Here is a 26,943-nt window from a genome sequence, read left to right on the forward strand (position 1 = left end):
TGAGGTCTATTCTTATCTCGCTTGTGTTTTAGTTATTGACACTAGAAGTGGTCCTCCATTTTACACGAGATGCAAGCGGTCCTTTCGGGCATCTTGGGTCATTCCAACTGAACCAGGAAGTCGTCTGATAAATGTCACCCCCTTCCCTCCAATATGGTACAGTCCTATCAATTTCCGCTTATCCTTCGTGAACCCGCAATTAATGTGGTCGCTAAAAAAAAAATAAAGTCGTGTTTTTTAATTGTTTGAAGAATTTATTTTGAATTTTTACTATTTCAAGTACTATAGAAGTATTTGTCTCCGCCTGGATCCAATATGGTACGTTAAAGCCATTTGAGGTCATCACGAATTAGCCTGATAGCCTGCTAATAGCCTGCTAGCAAAATGCTCAAATACAGCTCTTGTTTTTATTTGTTAAGTTATGTTTTAACTTTTGTAGGATTTTTTTTTCTATATTTTGTGTTTTTAGGAACAGCGAAACCTCACTGATAAAAACATTGCAGTTCCATCGTTGCCCTTTTATCCTCTGCGAACCAGGAAGTAGTCTGATCCCTAAAAATACGAAACATAAATCGTATTTTTAACTTCTGTTTGAACAAAGTAGTATTTTTTTTCTCTTTGAGTCACTATAGAGATATTTCCCTACCCCAGAAACCAAAAATGTTACATTCAAACCCTTTAAAGTCATGCTTGTCAACCTGAAAGTAGAATGCTAGCCCACCGAGGCATAAACAAAGACAAAATCGGGCCCTCCACAATCTCTTTTTTTCTGCTCTTGTTGACTGTCTTTGTTCTATTCAGCGTCGTTCTCGGTTACATTTCTTTTTTTCTGATTTGGGCTTGCAGTTTGGGACTTACAAGAAAGCTTTTGAAAGTATTTTTAAAGCGCCTGCTCTCGCCGTAGTGTTTTCTCAGTCAGCGCGGGCTGTTTTCCTCAGAGGAACCCAGTCAACGCAGACTTATTAATTTTTAATGCAAGCGTTTGGGTTAGGGACCCTCGGTCCTTGTTTACATCCTTGTGATGTTCCTGCCTTTGTGTCGAGACGTTGTCATGCATTTTTAGTGGCCTGCGTGTGTGTGTGTGTGTGTGTGTGTGTGTGTGTGTGTGTGTGTGTGTGTGTGTGTGTGTGTGTGTGTGTGTGTGTGTGTGTGTGTGTCTCCTCCTGCAGGTAGAGAGATGGCTGGTGCTGATGGGACACGGGCAGCTCAAAATTCTCAGGATGGAAAATTGAGGAGATGGGGGGGGGGGGGGTGCCAGGGCAGTTTGGTTATTGTTTGCGGGCATGTTGGGAGGCAGAGCAGGGTGAATGGGGAGTGTCAAGGGGTTGGGATAATTGCTGACTCTATTTTAAGGACATAAAAACCTCTGCACCAGCATCTCGGGCCCAAACCCCACCCGGCCCCTCCTCCTAATGAAAATGAAGTTCTATGATCCCTCTAGCTCATTAACAGCAGGTCTTTTAATGAGCTTTCAACAAGGTGGGGGGCTGGGCATATGAGGACGAGCAGGATTGGGGTGGGGGGGGTTATTGCACCAGATGTACACACGCCCCCTCGTACCAATTACCATTGTGTTATGAAGAATAAAGTGGAAATGAAGACAGAGGCTTCTGACTATCCATGAGTCAGTTTTTCCGTTTTTGCTCCACAGAGACAGAAAATAAGGAGGAGGGAAGGAGTGGCGACGTCCAGGTGACAGGTAACATCCTCCACGTCTCCCTCTGGTAAACTCTGCTCTCCCTGCCCCGGAGGCGCCGCCATTTGGCACTTGCACCAGCCCAATTATGTAAGGGTAAGGCGATACGGGCGAAAACCTGAGGCCTGTTCGGCCTGATATGTTTTCCAGTAAATGCCCTAACTGCCCTTTGTCTTTCTTCACAGCTCACACCTCTCTGGAATCGCCGGCCAATCACGAGGCGAGGAGAGAAAGGGTGGCGGCGCTTGAGATAGGTGTGTTTTCTGACCAGTTGGCCAACTTCAACTCAAGTAAGGTGAACTTTGAGTTCTTAGAGCCCCACACACCCAGTATGATAATAATACCACATATTTCTACAGCCTTTAAAATGCGTGGTTGAATCAGGAGGTTGGGTCAATTTGAAAGCATTTTGTTGCACAATGTTTTTTTTTTTTTTTATTATAATTTTTTTTTAAAACAACCCAAAGTTGGTTCAAAATGATGGAACTTCAGGGTTTGGATACATTTTTTAAAACCAGCTGTTTTAAGGGTGTGATCTTCTTGTAGATAAATAAAGACGACCCGAATATTCATGAAAGAACCTTCTCAGTGTGAAACACTGCGCTATTATACAGCCCTCAGCAAAAAAGAAAAAATGATGTAATGATCCCTCCTGGAGGATGATCATTTAAATGTGGAATTTTGGAGAGAAAAACAATTCTAAATACCTCCCTTCTGGCTTTAAGAAAAAAAGCATCAAAGAAAAATCATTTAGTCCGTTTTTTTTTCCAGAAGAGGAAAAAGATAGAAATCACTCAGCTCTGCACATTAGAAAATGCTGAGTTGTCCTTGTTACTTGTTTGGAAGCTGTGGATTTTCAGCAGATTGGGTTAGTTTTACCGTTAATGACCCAGCACAATGGGCTCAAGCCCTTTAAATATTTCACAGAATTTTTATTATTTTTGAAACAGCAATATTAAGAGTATTTTGAAAATAATATGAGTCATGAACAACAAAACAAAAACACACTACAACTTGTTTTTTCTTTTACAACTTTTTTATAGCATCGGGCAAGCTACATTATCAGCTTGAAAAATGATGTCATTACCTAACATTCTTTCAATTGGTGGAATTAATATTAGCTACTTTGTGCTAAATAAAGATGAAATGAATACAGTGTGTCGACCTTACAGTAGCACACACAACATGCGGTGGTGTCTTGTGGCCTATTAAAAAGGCACAACAAACACCCTATGCAAAACAAAATGGGAGCTAGAGGCGAGCCTTGGGGTACTCCACCATTCATAATTTCAGCTGCAAATCCAAGATAACAAAGACATGTGAAAAGTGGTCACAAAGAAACACTGTTTCACTCACAATGCGCTATTCAAAAGGCACAGTGTCATGCACTAGCACCCATAAAGCCGTCAAGTACGCTAACCTGTCCAGCGCTGAAAAGTGAAGTGATCCCAGTTGCCTCATGGCAAGTCACAGTCATTTTATACACGCACACACACACACACGTATGCACTTTTCTGGCACGAGCGGTGGCGCTCTGTAATTCCGATTAAATTTAAGATGATTAGCGGTAAAACTTGCACAACAAAGGGAATGCGTGAGCTGTATGTTTACTTTCCTGTGGGCCTGGCTCGTGGCCATAAGAGGCTCTCACTTATGCATGAGGAGATTGTGCTTTATCATAGAAAAAGCCAATTAACTGGGAGTTTTAATTACTTTTCTCTTGCCCTGTGTGGAGTCTCCAATCATCTCTGCAGGCCCCCTTGTCCTGTTTACCCACCGCACATTAAAGTTAAGAGTGGCGGTGGCGTGAGGGGGAGAGGAGAGGAGGGGGGCGGGATCAGGGTGATATCATCAACGCAAGAGAAAGGATGCGTTGGGGAGCCATCGGACCGACCGCAGGAATCCCTCGCAGCCATTTATGTTCTCCCTGTTCCACCCCCCCCCCTCTCTCTCTCTGGGTGAACGCAGAGTGAAACCTGAACGCTGGAATTACACCCGCTTGCCCTCACCTTCTCAGTGAGAGTGAGGTGAGAAGCGACACGGGCAGCCATTCATCAATGCCGAGTGCTTCTTCAACACAAACGGGGTGGGGGGAGGTTGTTACGGCGGGGTTAAATATCACCAAGACGGGAGTTTGGCCTGTTATGAGTTAGAGGGGAGATTTCAAGGCTGATTTGACGGATATCCTAAAGTGAACGATTGTGGCTATTTGCTAGCTCTGTTTTTCATGCTAGTTGTTTTTAAAAATCTAACTGTACAGTTATGAAAATGTACTGGCAGTCAAATTAGGTAAAAATGTCAAAAAAACAGGTTCTGACCACAACAGCTCGGTTGCCCTCCCCTTAAGATACGCACACACACACAAAACTGTTTGACGCCATTAATACTAGCACAGGCACACATTACTGGCTATTTGGAATTAGCATTTAGTCTGTAACTTGGATATATCGTGAAAGGTCCAGACAAGGCAGACTCGACAAAATTCTGCAAAGAAAAGTCGGAGTACTTTGTCCTCCTCGATAACTCACAGGCTGCACCTGGTGACCCACCTTGACACTTGCGCTCACACGTACACAGACACTCCTTTACATTCAGGTCAGTCATTTTTTTTTTTTTTACACGCCCTACCCAGACCGGAAGAAAAATGCCAGAAAACTGGATCCGAAAATACGCCCCGGGCAGGCCAACACCTCCGCCCCCCCGCCCCCCCCACGCATGCACGCGCACCTACGTGAACGGTCATACACACACACACGTAGAGGTCAGAGGTTTGTCCCAGATAACGTGCGCTATGAGGTCAGAAGGTGGTAGTTTGATCCTGTGACAGGAGAGCATATTTTTCATGCGTCGCTTGTCCCGCAGGCCCGAAGGCAGCTCACGCTTTCTGTTCCACGTACGAGTCCACAAAACAGCAGCCAGATGCCCCGCCCCCTGCCGACCTTGGCGGACCTCCTCCAAAAGGTTCAACTATTTGTTTGTTTACATTTATTTGTGTCGAGCACAATTATGATGTCACGGATTGGTGTCACAAAAGATATTTTTTTAAAATCTTAATTTCCTCTGCTAGCACATTTTCCTAGCGTTCCCTGCCACACCCTCACAGACCCCTTTGCAAGGATCCTTCCTGGGCAGGAACTGTCAGATGCTTTTAACTAGGCACAAGAATTTTGCTCTATATTTATTCGTTTTTCCAGAGTGTGACCGAAGCTAATTAGCTTCTCTTGAAATATTCGGGCTGATACGCTCGTGAGTGATGCGGCATAAAACGGGCCGGGACAAAGCCGGTTAACCAGCGGGGAGAGCGAGCGGGGCACGAAGGCTCCTGGCGTCGGGGTCGTGGGATCAGAGCGGGTCACGGAGGTGTGGGAGTGTCTGCTCAGCCCTCTGACCTTTGTCACCGAAGCCTTCCTATAATCGGGGGCCTCAAAGAGCATACGGACACAATGGAGAGCCCGTGAATGGATTTAAATGGTGACCATTAGGCGGATCCGTGTCGCTATTCTTCTTGTTTGTTTAGTCCCGGTCAGTCTCACGTTTGCGGTGTAATCAGGCGTGTGATGGAGAGACTGCGCAGCGGGGCCACGGGCTCTCCGAGATGGATATCCAACTCTAGATCATGAATAGCATCGATATAAGGGGGGGGGGGGTAAAGGGGAAGGTAATTGGACGTCCACTTCAAATTGGATGAAGAGCAAACGTTTTATAGTTAGGCCTTCCTGATTTGTTTGGGTAAAACTAGCGACGACATCGTCTGGCAACAAGATAATGAGTTTTGTTTGGCAACAAGTTATCTCAATTTTCTTTCTCGTCTCGAAAGAAGATGAAGGAAGACAACATCCTTGTGCTATAAGTGATGGTTGTCTATCTGGCCATAAGATTAGGAACACCTGTTGTCTAATGTGCTTGTCGTGGGAGGTCCGAATTGAACTTGTTTATTCAAAGGTTCGATATTTACATACTTGTCTCATTCGTTGTTTTACAACCGCCATCATTGATATGCTTGCAGCAAGGTTGATGGTAAGTGTAGTTGGACAATACTCCCATCTAGTGGCCGGTAGTGGAAACGGACAGCCTGCTTTCCTAGTCTCAAAATACAATTTACAAAAGAAAACAAAAATAATCCTGTAAATGTTAAAGAAATTGTAAATAAGGATTAAAAAAAGGCAAAGAAAGTTTGTCATTTCAGGTACTAGGATTTTTTGCGCTGATGTCGACTTTTGAGTGCACATTTGTTTAAGGCTAAAATGACAAGAATAAATGAAAGAGGCTCCTGGCACCGTGTCATTACCAACTCCAGCTCTTCATCGCCCCCCGGCAATTCGCATACCTTCCCGGGCTGAGGCAGCACTGAGGAGGTGCTGCATGCTTCCCTTTTTTTTCTTTTTTTTTTTTTCCTTTCTCTTTCCGGGTGTGCGCTGTGTGTTTTCAAAACTCTCAGCTGATTCGAACGCTTGTACACTTTACTGACAGCCATGGACAGCATGGAGGTGCCGTTAGGTTCTTTCAGGAACCCCATCAAGTTTAAAGATCAGGACTTTAACAGTCTCTTGGAGAAGTGCCTTAAGTCTGGCGAGATGTTCTCTGATCAGAGCTTTCCGGCCGAGCAGAAGTCCATCGGCATGTCAGAGGATGATGACCCCAAAAAGGCCATCAAGTGGAAGAGACCCAAGGTAGGCCAGGCACATTTGTATTTCTTCGTTGTTATGGTAAATTTCAAGGTGCAGAAAACAAAACACTTTTTAGTGTATATATATATTCAAAATTTCTGCGGACAGAGAATGTTAATAAATGAGATTGTCAATCAAAAATGAGCATTTTGGTCTCTAGAGGTGCATTTCTTCCATGAAGCTGTTCCTAAAGAATTGTCCTAGGAGTCTAGATGTTGCGGAAGTTTTTCTATTGAGTCATTCTGTGACTTTGTTTGTTCACGCTATCCTCTTTTGGGTCCCTCCCTGAAGGACATCAGTGGGAATGCTGTCTTTGTGGAGGGCACCATCGGCACCACTGACATCTGTCAAGGTCAGCTAGGTGAGTATTTGAAAAATGATCGAAATGTCCTCATTAGGAAAATACCTTCTGGAAGATGAAACCTAGCGTGAGGGGGCCCTGCATTCCCACTTTTTTTTTTTTTTTTTACACACCACACCGCCCAAAAGTAAAAACTTTCATGTCGACTGAAAAACAACATGGACCAGATGTTTTCTCTTGGCGTGTAATGTGACTTTCTGACATATTTTGGTTTTGTAACCACGGATTGAGAATAACAGGAAGTGCGCACCATGGAGATGCCAGTTATTTGCAACTATTTCCTGTTGCACTACAGTAACAAGGTTTGGCTGACGGACAAATGTCTGGCTTGTGTCCTCAGGTAACTGCTGGCTCCTGGCAGCGCTGTCCTGTCTCACCATGCACCCCAAACTCTTTGTCAAGGTGGTACCGCCCAACCAAAGCCTGTCCAAGTCTTATGCCGGCATCTTTTATTTCAGGGTGAGTGGTACACTAAGTGGATAGTGATCATCGTCTGTTAATGGCTACAAAACATTAAGAGGCTAATATTAGAGGATTTGGAAAAAAGAAATAAAATAAAATATTAATCAGAAAATATTGATTCATATTATAGTATAATATTAGAGGCTTTGGAAAAAAATATATATTAATTAGAAAATATTGATTAATTGGATAATTGATTGCTTGTCGATTCATTCATTAGATACTGACAAATATTTTTTTCATTATATGCTAAAAAATACAGTATTTGTATCCTACAAATTCATATGAATTCTAGCCGACGCTTATGTGGCTCCTTCACGCGCTTATCTGTAGCCACGATAAGTATGAATTACTTTAGATTAAAAAAAAAAAAAAAATCATAATAATGTCCTGGAAATGCGATGAGGCACATTCTGATCGAAGATTGTTGAAGAATTTAGCGGTACGAGCTGTTTGGTGTGTTTTTCCCCGGAGGGCAGTGGCCCTTTGGAGACTCCAAACGAGAACACGACATGACTTAACTTGCACGACGGAGGGACTGTAAATTCATTTTGCGCTGTCATGGTGAGTTGAGAGCGGTCTGGGCGTGCAGGTAGTGAATAGCCACTGACAACACACACACACACACACACATAAAGCTGCGGGCCTGTCAAAAACACACCCTGCGTCACAAGCACTTACTGCCTTTTGGAAGCGCTGCATTTAAAAAGACAAGAGAACCGTGCGTTTCATCACTTAACTCACTAACAGCCCATTTTTCCACTCTCAGATTTGTGAAATCTGACAATAGATTGAGACTAAATATAAATGCTAAGTGTGTCTCCGAGGGGTGTCTCTTGGCTTGTATTGGGGTCAGAGAGGTTGATGTCTTTTCACTCCACTTACTGTGTGATTCATCTAAATCACTAGTGTCAAACTCAAGGCCCGGGGACCCGATACGGCCCTCATTTCATTTCATGTGGCCCACGAAGACAAATTGTCACGTGTCTACTAAAACTGTAAATTGTCTTCTGTTTTAAAAATCTTCATTTTAAAATATTTGAGCAGTTTTTACTCGTCCGATTTCAAAACTCATCAATTTTTTGTGTGTGTACTCTATACGATATACAATATGAGACATTAATACATTTATTTGGGTTGACAATCAGGTAACTACATTACGGCCTGCGACAAAAATGAGTTTGACATCCCTGATCTAAATGTTGGTTCTCGTGTGCCCCCCCCCCCCCGTGTCTCGTCTAGTTCTGGCAGTATGGCGAGTGGGTAGAGGTGGTCGTGGATGACAGACTGCCAGTGCGAGAAGGCCGTCTCCTCTTCAGCTACTCTCACACCCGCAACGAGTACTGGAGCGCCCTGGTGGAGAAGGCCTACGCCAAGTCGGTGTGGTCGTTTATCGGCTTTGACGCGGCCCCGCCCCCCCCTTTCATTGTACGATTCTCGCTCACCGGCAGGTTGATGGGATCGTACGGCTCTCTAAAGGGCGGCAATATTTCCGAGGGGATGGAGGATTTCACGGGAGGCATCGCGTACTCTCTGCCCGTCTCCTCGCACACGCCTCGCGTCTTCTGGAGGTTGCTGACGGCCGCCCTCGCCCGAGGCAGTTTGCTCAGCTGCTTTATTCAGGTACGTCGGAGATGTCGGGACATGCGAGTTTACGTGGATGACATTCAATGGATTTTTTTTTTTTTCTCTCCACAGGCCAACAGCTACAAGGAAGTTAGTAAAGTAAATGCAGATGGGCTGATAAAGGGCCACGCCTACGCCATCACTGACACCGACCAGGAAAGTATCCCAAATTGTCAATGCATGGAACCTGACCACTAATAATAGCATCACATGATCAAATTTATCTCATTTCATCATCTCAATCATCCTCAATGTTTTTTTTAATGTTTTCAGGTCAAGCTTGAGGCAGATGAGGTTTTGCTTCTTAAGCTGAGGAATCCATGGGGTTTTGTTGAGTACCGTGGACCCTGGAGTGACAAGTGAGGCTACACCGTGTGCGAATGTGTGCGTTTGTGTTTGAACAACTAATCGTATTCAAATTGACATTGCGTTGTTTTCGATTGGATCATTTTTTCCCCAAAATCTTTCAGCGTTAGTTTGTGTATTTTTTTTTATGTTCTCTGACTCCATATTGAGCTTCTCTCTTTGTGTGTGGCTACAGAAGCAAAGAATGGCAGGACATATCCAGAGAGGAGAAAGAGAGACTTGATATGAAACGTAGGGAAGATGGCGAGTTCTGGTGAGCACGAGAAACCCATCGAAAGCCAACTCAAGACTAGAATAGCCTCACCCTCACTTACTGTATTTTTGATTTGCACCAGGATGAGTGCTGATGATTTTTGCAAGAAGTTTGACTTTACTGAGCTCTGCAGTATCAATCCTGACAACCTTGTGGAGGGAAAAATAGTGGAGCCTATTAGTTCCTCCTCCGAGTCTTCTAAATGGACCATCAATGAGCATGAAGGATTTTGGCTGAAAGGAAGCTCCGCCGGCGGAAGCCGAAAATACAACCGTACGTGCTCTTTAAAAAGCATTTTGGTACACTGGCGCTTTGAGATTGTCGGTCTACGTGTGTTGCTTCACCGATGCCTGCTTCTAGGCTCCTTTTGGAAGAACCCTCAGTTTGAGCTGATTCTCACGGAGCAGGATCAGCCGGACGAGGATGACGAGGAGGACGAGGAAGACGGCGACGAAGAAGAGGAGAGCGGGCCGAACGATGGCATGAAGACAGAGAAGCAGAAGATAAAAGCCAAGAAGTGCACGGTGCTGGTGGAAATCTTGCAGAAAAACCGCAGGCGCAAGAATCAAGTCCACTTCCTCTACATGGGCTTCCACATCTACAAGGTCCTCATTCACATCCTTTATATGACATCATCCAACTTTCACTGAGGGAGCTCACCATTTTTTTTTTCTTTTCAGGTTCCCTTGGAGGTTGGTTGGGGAAGATTTTGTATTTTTTTTTGCTGAAATGTTATCTAATTAGATGTATCATTCCATAAAGCTCTACGGTATGTGTCTGGACCGCAACTTCTTCTTGAAAAATCGTCCAGTTGGTCGTTCTGGGAAATACAGGGCTCAAAGGTAAAATGGTTCCACGTTGGAATGCGTTCAACATTTATTGAACCGTCTTGAAATGATAGCTTGCATATTTACAACATCTGCCAATGTCCTGCAGGGCTGTGTGGAGGAAAATGCACCTAGAGCCGGGTCACTACGTCCTCGTGGCGTCCACCTATCGACCCAACCAGCCCGGAGAGTTCTTTGTCCGCATCTTCTCCAAGACCGCCAACAGTTTGGGGTGGCGTAGCAAAAGATGAAAGTTGGAAAATAGATATCCCATCAAAAAATTGTGAATTAAGATAATACAAAGATTTTAGAGATTCAGTTGCCTCAGTTTAATCTTTGGGGATTTCCAGGAGTTGGATGATTCCACACAGACATTACTGATTCTGTTTTTGTGTGTTACATTTCAGGACTCAGGATTTTACATGCACCTCAAGCTATCTCCCGGTGAGAATATTTTTTTTTACTTCGAATGACACAACCGCAACAAATAAATGGTTTCTGTTACAGGCGATGGCCGCCCCTCTTACTCCAGAGGATAAAATGAGAGTTCTGAGGACTTTTGATGAAGAGGCTGGACCAGTGAGTATCGATTAGACGGTGGACCTATATTTTCCCTATTATGTCATATTGCAAAATATCGCATAGTAATAATAATACCTTTTTGTCATTTAGGATGACAGGCTGAACCCCAGGGAGCTGATGACCCTTTTCAACTCAGGTGACCTTTTGGTTTTTGCCACCAGCTGTTTCACCCTCGGTCGCCACTAGGTGGAGACAAAGTCGCAACGTTCAAATGCCTCAAAGTCACAGAGGTCACCAGTCTAGACGGAAGCTCATCACTTCCTACCCGATGGCGTAACTGAAGCTTATTTCAGAGTCGTAACTGTGGCCAGACTTCCCCTCATCCTCACCTCATCCCTCACTAATGATTTTTTTTTTTTTTCCTGTCTTCGTCAGTCCTGGACAAAGATTACCACCTGCCGTTGGAGACGTGCAGGCAGCTCATTTTTGGAGAGGACGTATCCTTTTCACCCCAGTGATGCCATTATATCCTGGCCTCATCCAAATTACTTTCACAGTTTCCGTTTTGGCCCTGAATGCCACCAAAGTGCCCTTCATGGTGGCTGACACACACGCACACACACACACACACACTCTAGGAAAAGTTCTTTGTACACACACTATTAATAGCCGCAATGGTCGCACAAAAGCAGCCGTTCACGGCGAGGTGAGGACACGCACGTTCCCCCTGGCAACCGTCTTGCTTCCCTGTGATGGAGGAAGTGGCTTCATACAATGCCATTGTGCTCCAAATGATCATCATCATCGGTTTAAAGTCCGCTTTCCAGGCGCCGCTGGGTTGGACTGGATTCTCGATATGGCTTTCTTCCACCGGGAACGGTCGGTCCATGGCCATCTCGTGGTTCATGTCGGCTGCCACGGTCGTCTGTCAGGTCTTTTTAGGCCGACCACTGGGTCTTGTTCCCTCGACGTTATACGACGTGACTTTCTTCACCCAGTCATTCTCGTCCTTCCTCACCACATGTCCGTTTCATCGCAGTCTACCTCTCTTCACCACATCCACTATGGCCTCCACTCCCATCTTCTTTCTCAGAAGATGATGAAGTTCTTCTGGCAAGGCTCCAAATGATGTCACCTCTTGGTTCTTCTCTTTCTTCTTGAAGCTTTTGAAGCATTCGCGTAACGCCATTATTATCCTCCCGCCACACATTGGCAACGCTTAACCTCGTAAAAGTGAGCAAGTGACTTTGTACACCTTGGATAAGTTGGGCTGGTCGCCAGCAGATATTTTGGAATAGACCACCACTTTCACGGTCATCATTTTTTGCCCATAATTGTCCTCCTTTCTCCTGTTGAGATGGTCTTAATTGTGCTCATAAGACTAAAGGAAGAGCCAGTCTGAACCGTCAACAAACAGAAGCCTTGCTGTCAGAGCTACGCCATTTGCAGGTAACGATTTCATTGTTAATAAAGAAAATATATTTCTCAATTACTGTTCAATAAAATTATTCCGTTTTGGAAGTACGCAATAAATGAAATGAATAAATGTAATAAATACAAGGCAAGCAAAGTCTTTTGATGATTTTATTTTTAATTTGTTTTTGAATAGACCATCTTTTTCCAATATGATGAGGACTCTTCCGGCACCATGAGTCCTTTTGAACTCAGTGCAGCTCTCCAAGCCATGGGTATGCATACAGTGACACACACACACACACACACACACACACACACACACACACACACACACACACACACACACACTTTTATACAATACATCCAGCTCCACGTCTTCTCTCTTCTCTGTGTCAGGGATGAAGTGTGACGATAAAGTAGTCCAGCTGCTATATGAGCGCTTTGCATCCGGAGAGCTTCACCTGCCCTTCCACGACTTTGTCGCCGGCATCACCCGCCTGCGCAAACTTTTTGGTAACACTTTTTTTTTTTGTTTCTATGAAAAGGGGGGGGGGGGGGAAGACAACATTGTGTAAACAGTCAATAAGTCATCAGTACTATTTTCCAAAGGCTTCAAGGGAAGTCATTTCCTTCCGCTTCTCTCCTCAGCATTGTATGAATCAGAGAACAACGGCGAGGTGAAAGACAGAGGCATCAATGCTGTGAGTATCAGTTGCGTGTCTCCTCCGACAAAGTCAACCTCGGCGTGATCTCATTCTCTGCGGGACTGTTTGTCCATCCTAGTGGCTCATTCGCTTTCTGCTGGTGTGACGAGCGTCTCCGTGCGGACCCGGCTGAGCGTCATTGAGTTGACACACTGACACTATCACATCCACGCAAGTGTTTTTCCAGCAATTTCTATGCACTGAATGTCCAGAAAATTTTCAGTATGTTCTAAAAGCCACATATTTGCCCCTACGCTGGTTATAAAAAGTCTACACCCCCCCCCCTGTTCAAATTTGTTAAAGAAATGAGACCAAGATAATAATGTCAAAACCTTTTCCAAAATGAATGAGACTAATAATCTGAGAAAGCTTTTAGACAGGGAAAGTAAAAGGTAACAAGTCTGATCATGTGTTTGCAAAAGTGTGCACACCCGGGGATGTGGCTGTGTTCAGAAGCACAGCCACATCGCCACATAGGAGAGGGTGTGCACATTTATGAAACTACATTACATCAGTTGTTTATTTCATTTTTTTTCCCCCTCTATTGGATTATACAGTATAGACCACATGAAACGTTTTGAAATGGTTTAATTTCTTTACGTCACAGAATCTTGGCATTTGGACAAGGGTTGTGTTGCCGATTTTTTTTTTTTTATACCCACCGTAGCTTATAATCACACAGTTTATCGTAGCAAGCACCGCCGCGGCCCCAACAGTTTACTCATCAGGTTCTCAAGAAGAGCATGGCTGATATCTAAAAACTCACCAACTGACTGACACACGCACTGACACATTGGTTGTCTCAGTGCCAATGTGAGGGTGATGTCTCAGCAACGTTACACGCTATTCTTATCACATTGACGCCACATACAGCGTCAACACACCCTCGCTCCCTCCATCATCCCTCATTACATCCCGTCACCCCACCGGCACCGGCATCAGCCTGTTCTCTCGCACAATTTGCATCCTCCACCCTTTTAAACACTTCATGTCCTCTCTACATATGCTGCTATTAATAAATCCTTTAATGCTCTCGCACCACCTTGTCTTCATTATGAGGTCAGTGGGAGTGGAGAAGAAATTGAAAAATTCCAGCTTGAAATTCCAATAAAAATAAAATACATAAATCGAAATTTTAAGACTTAAATATTATTGGCTGTAATATCTAGAGCGTAACAAAAACAAAGAGTGTCTTTAATAGCTGACCCACCAAAATTGAAAAGTTAAGAACTATCTTGATTTTCTTTTTTTTTTTTTATCACAAAAACCTGGTATTTGAACAGGGGTCTGTAGACTTTTCATATCCAGCATAGTTCCCTCATGTCACTCAAGAGTACGAGAGTCCCTCCTGTTGTTGATTCTTTCATCCCCCCCACCTGCTTCCTTGCCCGCCTTCCCATCCAAGCTGTCCCGTGGGACACGATGATGCTTTAACAGTGAGCTTGGCGTCTGTTCTCGGAGGTGCGGCCGGTATTGTTATGCCGCGGAGGCCGCCGCCGCCGCCGCAAGAATAGCGCTTGTCGAGTTGTAGTGTATAGTGTGGGGGTGGCATCTGGGGAGCGCTGCTGATGCTTGCTGGAAAGTGTGAGAGCGATGCCATTGTAAAGACAGGGGGGGGGGGCGGGTTGGTGCTATTGCGTAAGTTGGCTTCTTGTCTGCAAATTTAGACTGAGCTTGCTCACGCATAAATTTGACGAGCAGAGCCGTCGTCACAGCTCGGGTATTTAAAGGTACCACGGTGTGTAAATATGGAATATGACATAGGCATCACAATATGACTCGAAATCATATCATAATTTTTTTTAATATATATTTTTGGTGGTTATTACTTCCACCCAATGTGTTTGAATTATTTGTGAATTTCAAGGTACCGCTGTGCTATTGTTAACCTTTGTAAATAAGCTTTTGGTATAATTACGCACGTTTCCCCGAATAGACTGTCCCCAAATGCGTCAATTTGCGCAGATGGGGCAGATATGATATCATCTGACAGAGTAAATATCAAACTGCTGGCGTCAGCCGGGCTTGCTTGCGTGCCGCGCGCTCAACGCCCCGCAGCAGCAGCAGCGAGCTTGAAATTCACTCGCCGACTTCATTAACACATCAAGCTCAACTTGTTTGTGTGTGTGTGTGCGCAAGTGTGCTTATAAATATCCTGTAGCTACGGAACGCCAATGACATTATGTGCGAGTGAGCAACCAGTTTTGGGAGACACTTTCAAAACAACAGTTCCCACCCAGACCTATTATATTTGGAATATTTTCATCATCATCTAACATTTGTTAACGGCCCAGGCATCATTCTATGATCAGTTTGAGATGATTACTTTTTAGAGTAAAAGACCACCAGTCAAAATTTTAGACACTCTAACTTATGATATGAAGTTTGAGGCTGTGTCCAAACCATACAATATTGGTAGTGTAGAAAATAAAATGGATTATGTGAAATATATTTTCTTGATTTATACATTAAAAAAAATGTTTTTTGAAATAAATGCTTGGCTTAAATTGTTTGAATTTTCTTGTTATTTTCTATAATATGTATAAATATATAATACATCAAATTTAAATAAATAAATATAAATATATATGTATTAAAATATTGAGCAATTTTTAACTAACTGCCATGTCAATAATAGTATCGCAACAGTCCTCATTGCGACAAGCTAATATAGCATCCAAATGAATCAAACCCAAACAAAGTAAAAGTCCAACTGTGCTGCTTTTTTGTCAACATTAAAAAATCAAAGAGACTAAAATTACATAATGCATGAGTGAAAACAATCCATCAGGGTGGCGTGCAGGTGTAAATAATAAAGGCTACAGATGGCCGGATTAAATTTAGCATTTATCTACGTAGCTATGGGGGCCTCCAGTGAGTGCTGGCCCGCTGTCACACTGTCACGAGCTGCACTCATGACAGTCGTGTTTTTATTTTTTTTCCCCCCCCGAACGTGCCAGGTCTGAATATCAGCTGTCCAAAACGTGTCATAGGAAAAACGCATTTTTCTTCCTTCGATGACTGGGAGTCGGTGACCTGAAATTGGTGTCCAGCTCTGATCTCATTCCCTCCCTCCCTCCCTCTCTATTTCTGTCAGGCTTGAGGCCAGCCGCTTAAAAGTAGGCTAGGATTGACGCGCTGCTTGTGTCTGACTCATGAAGGCTACGGAACATTGAAACCCACTGAATGCATTTTGACTTGAGGCGTTTGACTCCCATGCAAAGCCGTCCACTGTGCTTCACTGCGCCTCACTGCTGACGATCAGAGCGAGGAAGAAGAACCCACACCGATTGTTTTGATGCTCTATTGTGCCCGGTAACTGAGAAGCTATCGCCAACTTTTCAAATATTTTGCCATCCAGCCAATGAGGCAATTACTAATTAGCTGTCATTCAAATGATTTTACATTACCTAAATAATTAGACCTAGTTCAGAATAGCGTGGTAATAACCGCCGTGAGAAAAAGTTTGGGTTACATAAAAGTCTCTGAGAATAATTAGAAGATATGTATGAAATAAATTCTTCTTCTTTCTAATTACTTTTAGTCATTTGCAGTAGAAAATTGGTTTCATCCAAATAACCTATTTTCAAACAAAATATGCAAAAATGATTTTATGCATGACGGTGACTATTTTACAAATAATAGTCATTAAGTCTTTTTTAAATCCAATCTGATAAAGGCTTCACTGTGCGTTTTCCACAAAAAAAATGGGAGCATGGTTAAAAATATATAAAATATTGAAATCAAATTTGAAAAAAAAAAAAAAACATTGTCAAATATCCAAATCCAATACCAAACGGATATATTTAACATGTGCATTATAGGAATAAAACATTTGTCTCATATTTAATCAACACTTAGCCCTACTACTCTACTGTAATCGTTTATTGTTTTAGATTGTTGTAAAACGTTTGCGTACGACTGCACTATATGGTCATTACGGTATTGCTAAAACATCCAAACAAATAGTGGCCTTGGACTTTATTCATTCAGAAAGAGTAATGGCTCTTTCTCAATGGTTCACAAAAATGGCCTGTCAGTCTTTTATCCTGTTCCCCTCTGAGAACAATAAAGCACACTGAGATAAACTGAAAGCTATCCAAGCGAATCAATCAGTAGACATCTAATACTCTACCAGGCAAACAAAATTTGTCTCATGCCCAAAACTATGACGCATGCACATTTTGATGTTCCAACCACGCTATGCCTCGTCGTAAATCTCTTCTTCTGTCTCATTTTTAAGCATAGCTCCGCTTTAGGGTGACGCCATATAAACACCAGCAGGTTAGCCTAAACAGTGCACGAGGAGCAGGGTGCCTTCACGGGGAACGGGAAAAACCGGAAAGTCCAATAAGCCTACGCCATGCAAACGTCTTCTTTGCACACACGCCGCCGTTTAAACAGGCCATGGGAATGTTCCTGTTAGTCAGTGTGGATCTGTTGGCGGTTTAACTGTTCTTACTGAGTGATCCTGGACCATCTGTGGGAGTCTGAAATGCCTGAGCATCTGGGCCTTGGAAAATAGACGCTAAAGGAAAATGTCTCTATTAAGCGAGCTGTACATATAGATGTATAGATCAATGGATGTTCTACATAGCTTGTTATTTTTCTCCCCCCCCCCCCCCCCCCCCCCAAAAGGGAAATACGACGATTCGTGTTACACGAACCCAATGACTTTTCCCTCTGCAAATAATTATGTCGCAACTCTTATATTTATGATTCCCTGGAAGATTTGACGCGGGCGAACCAACCCTCCCTTGACAATGACTCGTATATGAACAGCCGCGTATGTTCGTCTGAACGTTTCGAACGTACGTAAACGGAAATAAAGCCTAACCGGAGTGTCGGCGATTACACAAGCTGCGTGTTCTTATGAATTTTCAGCTTCCATAAATCATGTCGCAATGGCACATTTTAATGAAAGGCTGACTTCAAAGTTAAGCTTTCTTGTAAACAGTCTTCATGCTAAGATCATAACCGCAGTTTTGAGTGCAGCTCGTGAAAAAACGCTGAGTGAACACAGCAGTGTGAGAGGGAAACAAAATAGGAGGGAATGGGACATTTTGGTTGGATGAAGAACACGGGACGGTCATATTTCTTTTGCAGAGGTGGGGAGGGGATGCCTTGAGGGGTTATGTAATATTGTTCGAGCCAGAATGGGTGTAAACAAAACCACTGTGAAGTGGGACAGGCCTAGCCGTTGCATGGCAACGCATATTTTGGGCAGGGAAAGCAGACAAACAGGGCCCGAGTCTTCCAATGGCAAGCCATGGGGTTGGCCTTGTGAGCGTGGCGCAGGCTAGTAACTTCCCGAAAGTATGCTAAGAGACAGGGAAGCAAGAAAAACAAAAGCAGGGGAGGGAGGGAAGGAAGGAAGGGGGAATTAAGACAACACTGCTGGGTCTGTTTGAACCTGGCCTGGCTTGGCCTGCCTGGAGTCTAGACTACCACCACTTGCAAACAAACAACAAAAACACTCGTGGCTTACACTCAGGGGAGAATAGATCTTGTGAAACGATTCATTCAGCAATAGATATGGTTTTAATACACTACTGCGTGTCAAATTGATGTTACACTTTCCTTTTTATACAAAAATGCACAACTGTCTGTCTCTCTAATAGACACTCATGTGTTTTACGTTGTATTTTTATTTTCGTTGTTGCAGCTGCGCTTGACTGTAAACACAGTTGAGTGGAGTAGCTTGCTAATAGCCTCGAGCTAGGTTAGCTCTGCCTGTTAGCCACCTAGCTAGACGCGTGTCTGCTTAACTGTAGTAAGGAAATTACAAACTACACTTGCGCAACGTGTCGGTTAAGGAAAAAATAAATAAAAGCGCAGTCGATGACTATATAATCGGTCTTGACAAACAAAAAAAATTCGATGTGCTCAGCACCTGACGGGAGAACTCGGAAGTGGCGTCGGGTGCTGCGCCGTTTGCCAGCTCGTTGCTATAGAAACCGTTTGCTGGGCGGCACAACACGCAAGGCGGTGACAACAGCGGTGTTGCCATGGAGACAGTACGCTGCACATACGCACGCACACACACCGCGGCACATGTTTCTCCTAATTTAACCTACTAATAGCGACTTTTTTTTTTGTTGGGGGGGATTGTTTGTATAAACATTGAACGTGTCTTTTGGTTATATAGAACTCCTCTTTCTCAAGCCATTTGGATGCCTAACGAGGTGATTCATAAGTAGTCACTCTGGTACCCTCAGCTCAGACGGGGTTCAATCACGTCCTCCGTTGTTCTCTGACGTTCGACCGGTGACTACCCTCCCTCTCTTGTTCACACATACACGCACACGCCTGCTAAAGTAGTTTGACATCACTTGTTCTTTTTTTTTTTTTTGATTCCCATTCATGAGTTATGCCACCTCCAATTCCCTGGATAAAGCCCCAACCCACACTTCCCAGCCAACCACCCCTGATGCATTTCCACAGTTTGTCCGCATGTAGGCCACCATCTGAATCATTTTTGTGATTTACTCTGTGACAGGATCTGATTTCCGTCATTGCTGCCCACTTCCCAAGTCAAAATTAGCATTCGCTGTTTGTTCATGTGTGTGTCACACTAAAAAAACGATGATCAACATTATTCATATTTTCTGCTTTATTTCTCTAGATACCAAACAAATTATGAAGCAATTTTTTTTCATCAGTATTTTTGCATCAATTTCCACAGAATGGGAGTGAATATGTTTTAGCTTTAGAGATCATGTAAAAATATATTGCTCTGTTGAACTCAACTTTATCGAGCATATTAAAAATAACAAACATAGCTGAAACATACATAGGAAATACATACAAACCAGATACATAAGAAATGAAAAAATGCAATGAAAAAAATGACCTAACTCAACAAACGTGAATAAAACAAAAGTTGATTCAGCGTGTCGTTTTCCCTGTGGGCCCTATTCGCTCTGTGTTTAATCTGTTTTTAATCCCTAAGAAGGCGTGAACCTCATTTGTGAAAAACTGTTTTTATTTCACTTACTGGATTACATTGGCTTGGAGCCATCCAGGTTAACGGAATACGTCAATGAAAAGGATCTCCCTTTGAGAAGGGTGCAAATTCCCAGGATTGCTGTGGGTGTGACTACAAAAAGGATTTAAGTGGCAGACAAAAGTACACAAGGAAGCCGTTTGCAAACGTTAGTCACGCATGTCACCACAAATACTCTTTGGACTGCATTAAAAGCTAATTAAGAATTACAAAACTGTCTTTCATCTTCGTCAGGGACTGTGATGTTAATCATTATCATAATTACAAGCGTTGTTTTTTTTTGGGTCAGGTCATCTACGGTCCCGAAAAAGTGACCTTGCTAAACCTTCAGCAGAATAACGTTTCACAAAACATTTTTAAAAAGTACTGTACTTAGTCTACACAGTACATTTTCCCCTTTAAAAATACTTGAATACTTAAACATAAATATCACTCGTATTGTTAGACTAATAATCAAATAACGATCAATATAACAAAACACTGTACTGTATTCTTTATTTTTTTTGCTGACCTAGTATCTTCCCCTAAATCCAAGAATCTTTCCAAGCTTGTAACTCTTCAAATCGATAAGTTTCCTCTCCAAAATAGTCAGACGATGAAAAATACCCCCTTTGCGTTGGAAATTATTCAAAAAAGAAAAAAAAGAAAAAAAGGAATAGCGTCTATTATTGTTCGCCGGCGAGGTAAACTTTGTCTTATTCCAGTGCGAGAGGGAATCCCTCGACGTCACCAAGGATACCAAACACAACAGCGGTGTACAAATATGGGCATCTACGTAGCGGAACCCCGAGGCGGGACTTAAATGCCTCAGTTGTAGGCTACTCAAGGAGGATTCATTCATAAGACAAAATCTGCTTGTTTGTACCGTAATTCCGCCGCGCATTCGCCGGGTCGTGCCGCCAATCGGACTTTATGGATCTATCGAGTTTCGGATTGAAGAAGTAGCTTGAACGCGGGGAAAGGAAGGAGAACACTTATTCGAAGCAATATTCTCCCCCCCCCCCCCCGCGCTTGCTGGTCGCGGGAAAGTGGATTAAAGCTTCTTCATGCAACTTTTTTGGAAAGACACCAGGAGCGCCTCACCGGGAAACACCAATAAGACAAGTAACGGTGAGTTTGTACGCGATATGCTAGTTTTTATTTGGAGGATGGGGGGCGTTTATTCTAACCACAAATTATTATTATTATATTATATATTATTCAACACATAGAAGACGATTTGACGAAATAATTTGCAGGTGCCAAACTCCCTCTCGGCCCCCGCGGGGAGATGTACCAAGGGTTCCCCGGCGACCCCGATAGCGGATCCCGTGGTAGCTCCTCCCCATCCATAGAGTCGCAGTACCTCTCCTCCGTGGACTCCTTCGGCAGCCCGCCGACCACCAGTGCTCCGCAGGTAAGTCGGAATGAACCCATTAAAATTGTTTTCTTACTGGATATGTGCAAGGAGCTACCCGGAAATAGCTCGATCGCTAGTTAGCGTCGATATCCAACCATATCGTTTCAATTTATTATATGGTTGGTGCGTTAGGGATTAAATATAAATATGTCTCGCAGTATATATACGGTAAAAAAAAAAAAAAAAATTGTACCGGCTCCAAGCTCGGAAAGCGTGCTCGCTTCTCGGTGCGGGTGACACACAGCTGCAAGCTTCCTACGTCACTGGCGAAGCCCCGCCCCTCTCCGCAGATCCTCCACTCGTGCTGGTTCGTTCTCTCTCTCTTGATTTCTGGGTCTCTCTCTCATAGTGACGTAAATGGTGGTTCTATTTTGGAACGCTACGTCGCGTTGTCAAGGGGAACACCGGCCGGGGGTGTGACGGGGGTGGAGGAAAGAGGAGGAGGGATTTCGGGGGGACGAGAGAAAATACGCCATTGGTCGAGCGCTGCTGTGACTTTTGTGAATATTAATTCATAAAGTCAGCCATGTTGTAGTCGAGCAAAACAAATAAGCAACAGATAGGGGGAAAAAATGGGGCTTCTGTCAAAGTAAAAAAACAAAAGTTTTTTAAATTTTATATATGCAGCACTTTGTCCATCTTAAAATGTCGCTTTGCATGTATTATTTTTATAATGTACTTTATACATCAAATGTAACATTCTTTTTGACTGCATATGTTCTAAGTGGTGCATCTGTCCATGTGTCCTGCTCCAGGAGTGTGTGTCAGCCGCGACCGGCTTGAGCATTGTGGGTAGCGGGCCAGGATCCAGCAGCGGAGGGGAGATGCCCGGCTCATTCGTGCCGACCGTCACCGCCATCACCACCAGTCAGGACCTGCAGTGGATGATTCAGCCCACCCTCATCTCCTCCCAGGCCTCGGGACAAAGCGGCACCACCGGCACCTCCACCGTAACCCGGCCGGTGTCGCTGGTTGACCCCTATGACATGCCGGGCCCTAGTTACTCCTCTGGTTCTGCCTTCACTCCACCGAGTTCGGACACCCCCGGCCCGGCACCGGGCCCCATCCGCCAATCCAGAACTCGTAGCCGCCGCACTCGAGAAGAGTCTGTGAGTGAAGACGGAGATGTTGGTGTGTTAGTAAGTGTGTGTGCTTGGACGGCTTGTTTGTTGGCATTGACAATTTTTTTAGCCTATGAATTTGACTTCTGAGTCAAAACAGCACATTTGAACACTTCTCCTTCTCACTCTAGCTCACTCCCGAGGAGGAGGAGAAGCGACGTGTCCGAAGAGAGAGGAACAAACTGGCCGCCGCCAAGTGCAGAAACCGGCGACGGGAGCTCACGGACAGGCTGCAGTCGGTAAGCTCGGCCCGTGTTGCAAACGTAACGAACCCTCCGTTTCCTTTCTCATCCTTTGCTCATCCCTCCGCCCCACGCAGGAGACGGACGTCCTGGAGGAGGAGAAGGCCGAGCTGGAGGCGGAGATCTCGGAGCTACAGAAGGAGAAGGAGCGTCTGGAGTTTGTCCTGGTGGCCCACCAGCCCAACTGCAAGATCATGTACCAGGAGCAGCCTCAGCCGAGCTCATCGCAGCTCCCCGTCCAGACCTTACAAGCCCCCTCCTCCATTGTGAGCTTGGCTGGGAAGGAAGACTCTTTCTATCTGCCTCCTGCCTACTCAGGCCACGCATCCTCCACACAGTCACAGATTCCGCCCCAGCAGCAGCAGCAAGTCCAGCAGCCTCAGCCAGGAATGATACAGGAGGTAGAGTTTTCTCGTTCTTTCTATGGCCCGAGCGAGGCAACGGCGCCTGGCGGGCCATGCCTCATGATCTGCGACGGTGGTGGCGGTGGTGGTAACCATGACGATGCGGGCATTGCCAGCCAAAGCACTTCATACACATCTTCATTTGTGTTCACCTACCCAGAGGGAGCCTGCGGGGTCAGTGCCAACCATCGGAACAGCAGTAGCGAGCAGTCATCCGATTCCTTGAACTCGCCTTCCCTGCTGGCGCTCTGACTGACCGACCAAACTAGCGCATACCTTTAACGCTCGCCGAATAAGGGCCCGACTGCCCGCCCGTAGAGTTAATGAAACAAAATTAACGTGGAGAGAGACAAATTGCAAAATCAGATTACACCAAAACTAAACTCGGTCTTCAGTGAGCTACCACAAACTGCACCGATGCCCCCCCCCTCCCCACTTTGTTCCCTCTGATGGTCTCTCATCTTCTCCTCCATCCTTCACCCTCCTCTTTTACCCCAGTGCCCAGAGGAGAGACACTTACCGCTTAACCCTTTCATCCCTCAGCTTCCTCATGCTCGGAAGTCGACCATCGCCGCGTTGTTATGATTCCTCTAGCGTGCCAGCATCTCTGTTTCTCCTCTTCTGTCTCTTGTGTTTCTCCCCATTGCTCTTCTTGAAGTCCTCCACGCCCGAGAGCCCGAAGACCCCCTCCAGCCCCTGGGATCTTGAGTGAATGGCCCGATCCCCAACCTAATACTCACACACACCTTAACCCGCTCCATGTCGACCCGGACCGGGATTCTGCAGCGTGTTTCCAAACACTGGGAGCTGCCATTAGACATTTGGTTGCGCGGTTGATACAGAAAAAAATCAAATAAAATGATGAGCCACTTGTCGACACGATGAAGACAAGGCACGTTGAGTGGCTCTGCTTTTGTTGTTGTGAGCCAAATGCAAAAGAAAAAAAAAAATACGCAAAAAAAAATAGAAAAAGATCTGTCTGTGTAGATTCTTAGTCATCCAGGTCGTGGTAATCCGGAAGGGCTGAATGGAGGCAACTGGACTTGTCTTGTTTTGGTGAATAATTTGGTGAACTCAAAATATCAAGGCAACAACAAAAAAACTCCAAAATTTGATGGGGAATTATACATTTTTTTAAAAAGTTTTGCTCATATGAAAATTGTCTTTCACACAATTATAATTGTCAATCATTTATATTTGAAAGTTATTCCCACTATTATGTTTTGCTTTTTACAAGCCTAAAAATTCAGAACTGAAGAAACTTTTAGATTCAATGTCAACAAAAAGTCCAGTTGCCTTAATTTGAATTTTTGCCGATCAAGTCAAAGATCTACGTAGAGAGTTGCCATGGCTTTGTACTTTTGTTTCCCGCCTTTTATGCCTTTACCGGGAGATGCAGACAACCTCTAAACATGGGGCGTGCACACGGAGTGCACCTGGCCTGTTTATTTCTTTCTTGAGTGAGGTTGTCGTGATGGCTGACCCGGAAACTAAAAGAGGAAAGCATCCGGGCTGATGTTAAGGCGCCCGTGTTCTTTCTTGCCTGTGAATTTGTGCCATTTGATTTTTCCACGTATGTTCCAGTGACACTTGTTACATATTTTTAATGTTTTTATTTTTATGTATTTGACTGTTCTGCTTTTACTTGTACGCCACACGTTATTGTTGTAAGTATATTACCCCCCCCCCCCACACACACACACACCCTTTATTCGATTGTGTTTTCATGTGGCATCTTTGGAGGTATGCTGTGCACTTAAAGGTTATTTGTGTTGAAAGTTTGAAAAAAAAATCTTGTTTAAGTCTATATGTATAAAGATAAATATATATATATGAGCGTACGTGCTATGATTGTCGAATATGAATGTGTTGCAGCTCTAAAGGGGATATTTTTGTCAATGAAGAAATTTGAAAGATGTTACTGAGATTTAGTTTTGAAATGAATATTTTTGTAAGAGAATGAAAAAAAAAATATATATATATATATGATAGGTTTAAAAAAAAAAAAAATGGCCCTGTCCCTTAACATGAAGCACGATGTCACTGCCTCTCGCCATGTGTATTTATGTTTTACAAAACAGTATCAAGCACTACCCAAGACAAAGTCAATGTATGTGCGTTACGAGATTGTGATGACGTTTGTCTGATTTTTCTATGTGAGGTCTGACCCAAAGCTACTGACGCCGCCACTTTATTTTCAAAAATTAAAATAAAAAAATTACAGTACATACTGGAGTCACTTTTAGATTTACAGACAAATATTTTTCCTCCTTACTAATCAAATTCAATGATGAACAGAAATTTCTATTTGAAGGACAAACAATCATTTACATGAGTGGCTTTATTTTTTTTAATATAACGAAATTAAAGAAGTTACATCTAAAATAACGACAAATTGATTGTATAGTTTTCTTGGTGCTCAGAGAATGGGTGGACCTCACTTTTTGATCAGCTGATTCCAAACTATATGGAGATGCCTTTTTTTTTCTTCTCCAAAATGCAAATGTGATGCGAATATGTTCTGGTGTGTCCGAATCAGCATAAAACATATTTACTAGTTCTCATGTACATATTTTTTCCTTCTTTGTGGTGCTACTTTTACAATCATGATATAGATATATAAAAAAAAAAAAAGGCAGTTTCATGTTGTATAGCGCCACAGTTTACATTAGCTCCAGATTTCCTTGATGGCTATAAAATAGTGAATTCCAAGCAGGTGAATTTTTGGAAGCATATCAATCATCCAGTCATTCCATTGTGATCATCAACATTAAGAATATTCAATGCAACATTGAATGTGTTGATGACATCTCAGATTTCCTTGCACTTAACACTCATCCATTATTTTGTTTCCTCCTAACAGATCGGATAGCATCAACTAAACAAGAGTTGCTCCTATTTTTCTATGCTGAGGTGAATGTCGCAATGTATTTGTATTATTCTGCACAAATCACATATCCACGCATAGCCGTGTTTTCTTGGTATATGAAATGCAATACTTGTGATGCTCTTGGATGAACATAATGTAGCAAATGTTAGTATGAGATGATGAACTGACTGCTACTATATATTCAGTAGGGGGGGGATTTATTGCTACAAAAACTTGGTTCAAATATTTCCACAAACTACCGTATTTTTTTTCTATGGGGAAATGTTCTTAATAATTGGTTTTCCGTCATTTATTTGAATTCCTTTTTTGGTTGCACATTTATTTGTCATCATGACATTGTACTCTCATTATTTCTTGCTGTAAACTTTATCATTGTCACATCACATAACGATATACTGTAAACATTGAGATTGTCAACAGTGAAAGAGCCAAAGATATATTGTTGGATATGTGACAATAACTTCTATTATTGTACTTATATTTACAGTTACATATTGACATCAGGGTGCTATGATATTATTCTCTGCATATATAATGTCAGATAATTTTGACATATATATACTTTATTTTTCTAATCTTAATATCAAGCTTATTATGCTTGAAGGGGACCAAAATATGTGACAATTCTAGTCAGCCTCTGCTGTCTAATTTCCATTGAAAAAAAATGTCAATAATGTTTCACACAGAATGATTTCGGATCATTATTGGATGAATTTACTTCAAGATTGATAAAGTATCAACCTGAGTTTGATGATGTCTTCAACCAAATACAGTTAACTTGTAAAGGAATTACAGTATATCATTGAGATGCATGTCTCTCACTTTTAAATGAGGGTTATCATACACTTTCTTTGCCTTTGTGTATTTAACAATTATTGAAAAATTGTAACAAACTGAAAGCACATGTAAATTTGGAAAATGTCAACTAAAATTTCAATCAAATTGACCTATTAATAAAAAAAACTTAATCTTCTTTATTTT

The 26,943-nt window shown here is 43.2% G+C and overlaps 2 protein-coding genes across 14 annotated transcripts; both read left to right on the forward strand.

Moving 5' to 3' along the window:
• Nucleotides 1–167: 167 nt before the first annotated feature.
• On the forward strand, nt 168–15,396 carry capn12 (calpain 12). Of its 11 annotated transcripts, none has more exons than XM_085915947.1 (26): nt 168–318; nt 1,652–1,792; nt 1,882–1,950; nt 4,559–4,657; nt 6,304–6,366; nt 6,655–6,724; nt 7,065–7,183; nt 8,429–8,562; nt 8,638–8,809; nt 8,885–8,965; nt 9,083–9,171; nt 9,354–9,431; nt 9,514–9,704; nt 9,792–10,036; nt 10,112–10,123; nt 10,194–10,273; nt 10,368–10,490; nt 10,666–10,702; nt 10,766–10,837; nt 10,931–10,976; nt 11,216–11,277; nt 12,161–12,229; nt 12,390–12,468; nt 12,593–12,709; nt 12,845–12,897; nt 12,980–15,396. In XM_085915947.1, the coding sequence occupies exons 4-26, from the start codon at nt 4,616–4,618 to the stop codon at nt 13,004–13,006; spliced, it is 2,061 nt and encodes a 686-aa protein (XP_085772073.1). In that variant the 5' UTR covers nt 168–318; nt 1,652–1,792; nt 1,882–1,950; nt 4,559–4,615; the 3' UTR covers nt 13,007–15,396. The 11 variants fall into 11 exon arrangements, with proteins under 11 accessions (XP_085772073.1, XP_085772068.1, XP_085772066.1 ...); XM_085915942.1 differs by having other exon boundaries at nt 1,652–1,786; nt 1,882–1,991; nt 6,167–6,366; XM_085915940.1 differs by having other exon boundaries at nt 1,652–1,786; nt 1,882–1,986; nt 4,559–6,051; nt 6,167–6,366.
• A 4,672-nt stretch (nt 15,397–20,068) lies between these two features.
• fosb (FosB proto-oncogene, AP-1 transcription factor subunit) lies at nt 20,069–26,867 on the forward strand. Of its 3 annotated transcripts, XM_085917240.1 has the most exons (6): nt 20,069–21,016; nt 21,145–21,306; nt 21,578–21,606; nt 22,031–22,444; nt 22,558–22,665; nt 22,746–26,867. In XM_085917240.1, exons 1-6 carry the CDS (start codon nt 20,953–20,955, stop codon nt 23,322–23,324), a joined length of 1,356 nt encoding a protein of 451 aa, XP_085773366.1. In that variant the 5' UTR covers nt 20,069–20,952; the 3' UTR covers nt 23,325–26,867. The 3 variants fall into 3 exon arrangements, with proteins under 3 accessions (XP_085773366.1, XP_085773367.1, XP_085773368.1); XM_085917241.1 differs by lacking the exon at nt 21,578–21,606 and having other exon boundaries at nt 21,145–21,302; nt 22,061–22,444; XM_085917242.1 differs by lacking the exon at nt 21,578–21,606 and having other exon boundaries at nt 21,145–21,302; nt 22,061–22,414.
• The last annotated feature ends 76 nt before the right edge of the window (nt 26,868–26,943 follow it).

The sequence above is a fragment of the Syngnathus leptorhynchus genome, chromosome 7, assembly GCF_054491065.1.
Source record: "Syngnathus leptorhynchus isolate UIUO chromosome 7, UIUO_Slep, whole genome shotgun sequence".
In the NCBI taxonomy this organism is placed as follows: Eukaryota; Metazoa; Chordata; class Actinopteri; order Syngnathiformes; family Syngnathidae; genus Syngnathus; species Syngnathus leptorhynchus.

Excerpts from the sequence above, each read along its gene's own strand:
- capn12 (XM_085915937.1), top strand. The coding sequence starts at position 6,169 with ATGGACAGCATGGAGGTGCCGTTAGGTTCTTTCAGGAACCCCATCAAG. Across the intron at positions 6,725-7,064 it reads CATCTGTCAAGGTCAGCTAG|GTAACTGCTGGCTCCTGGCA; the intron begins GTGAGTATTTGA and ends TTGTGTCCTCAG. Across the intron at positions 12,898-12,979 it reads AAGACAGAGGCATCAATGCT|TGGCTCATTCGCTTTCTGCT; the intron begins GTGAGTATCAGT and ends TGTCCATCCTAG.
- fosb (XM_085917240.1), top strand. The coding sequence starts at position 20,953 with ATGCAACTTTTTTGGAAAGACACCAGGAGCGCCTCACCGGGAAACACC. Across the intron at positions 22,445-22,557 it reads ACGGAGATGTTGGTGTGTTA|CTCACTCCCGAGGAGGAGGA; the intron begins GTAAGTGTGTGT and ends TTCTCACTCTAG. Across the intron at positions 22,666-22,745 it reads TCACGGACAGGCTGCAGTCG|GAGACGGACGTCCTGGAGGA; the intron begins GTAAGCTCGGCC and ends CGCCCCACGCAG.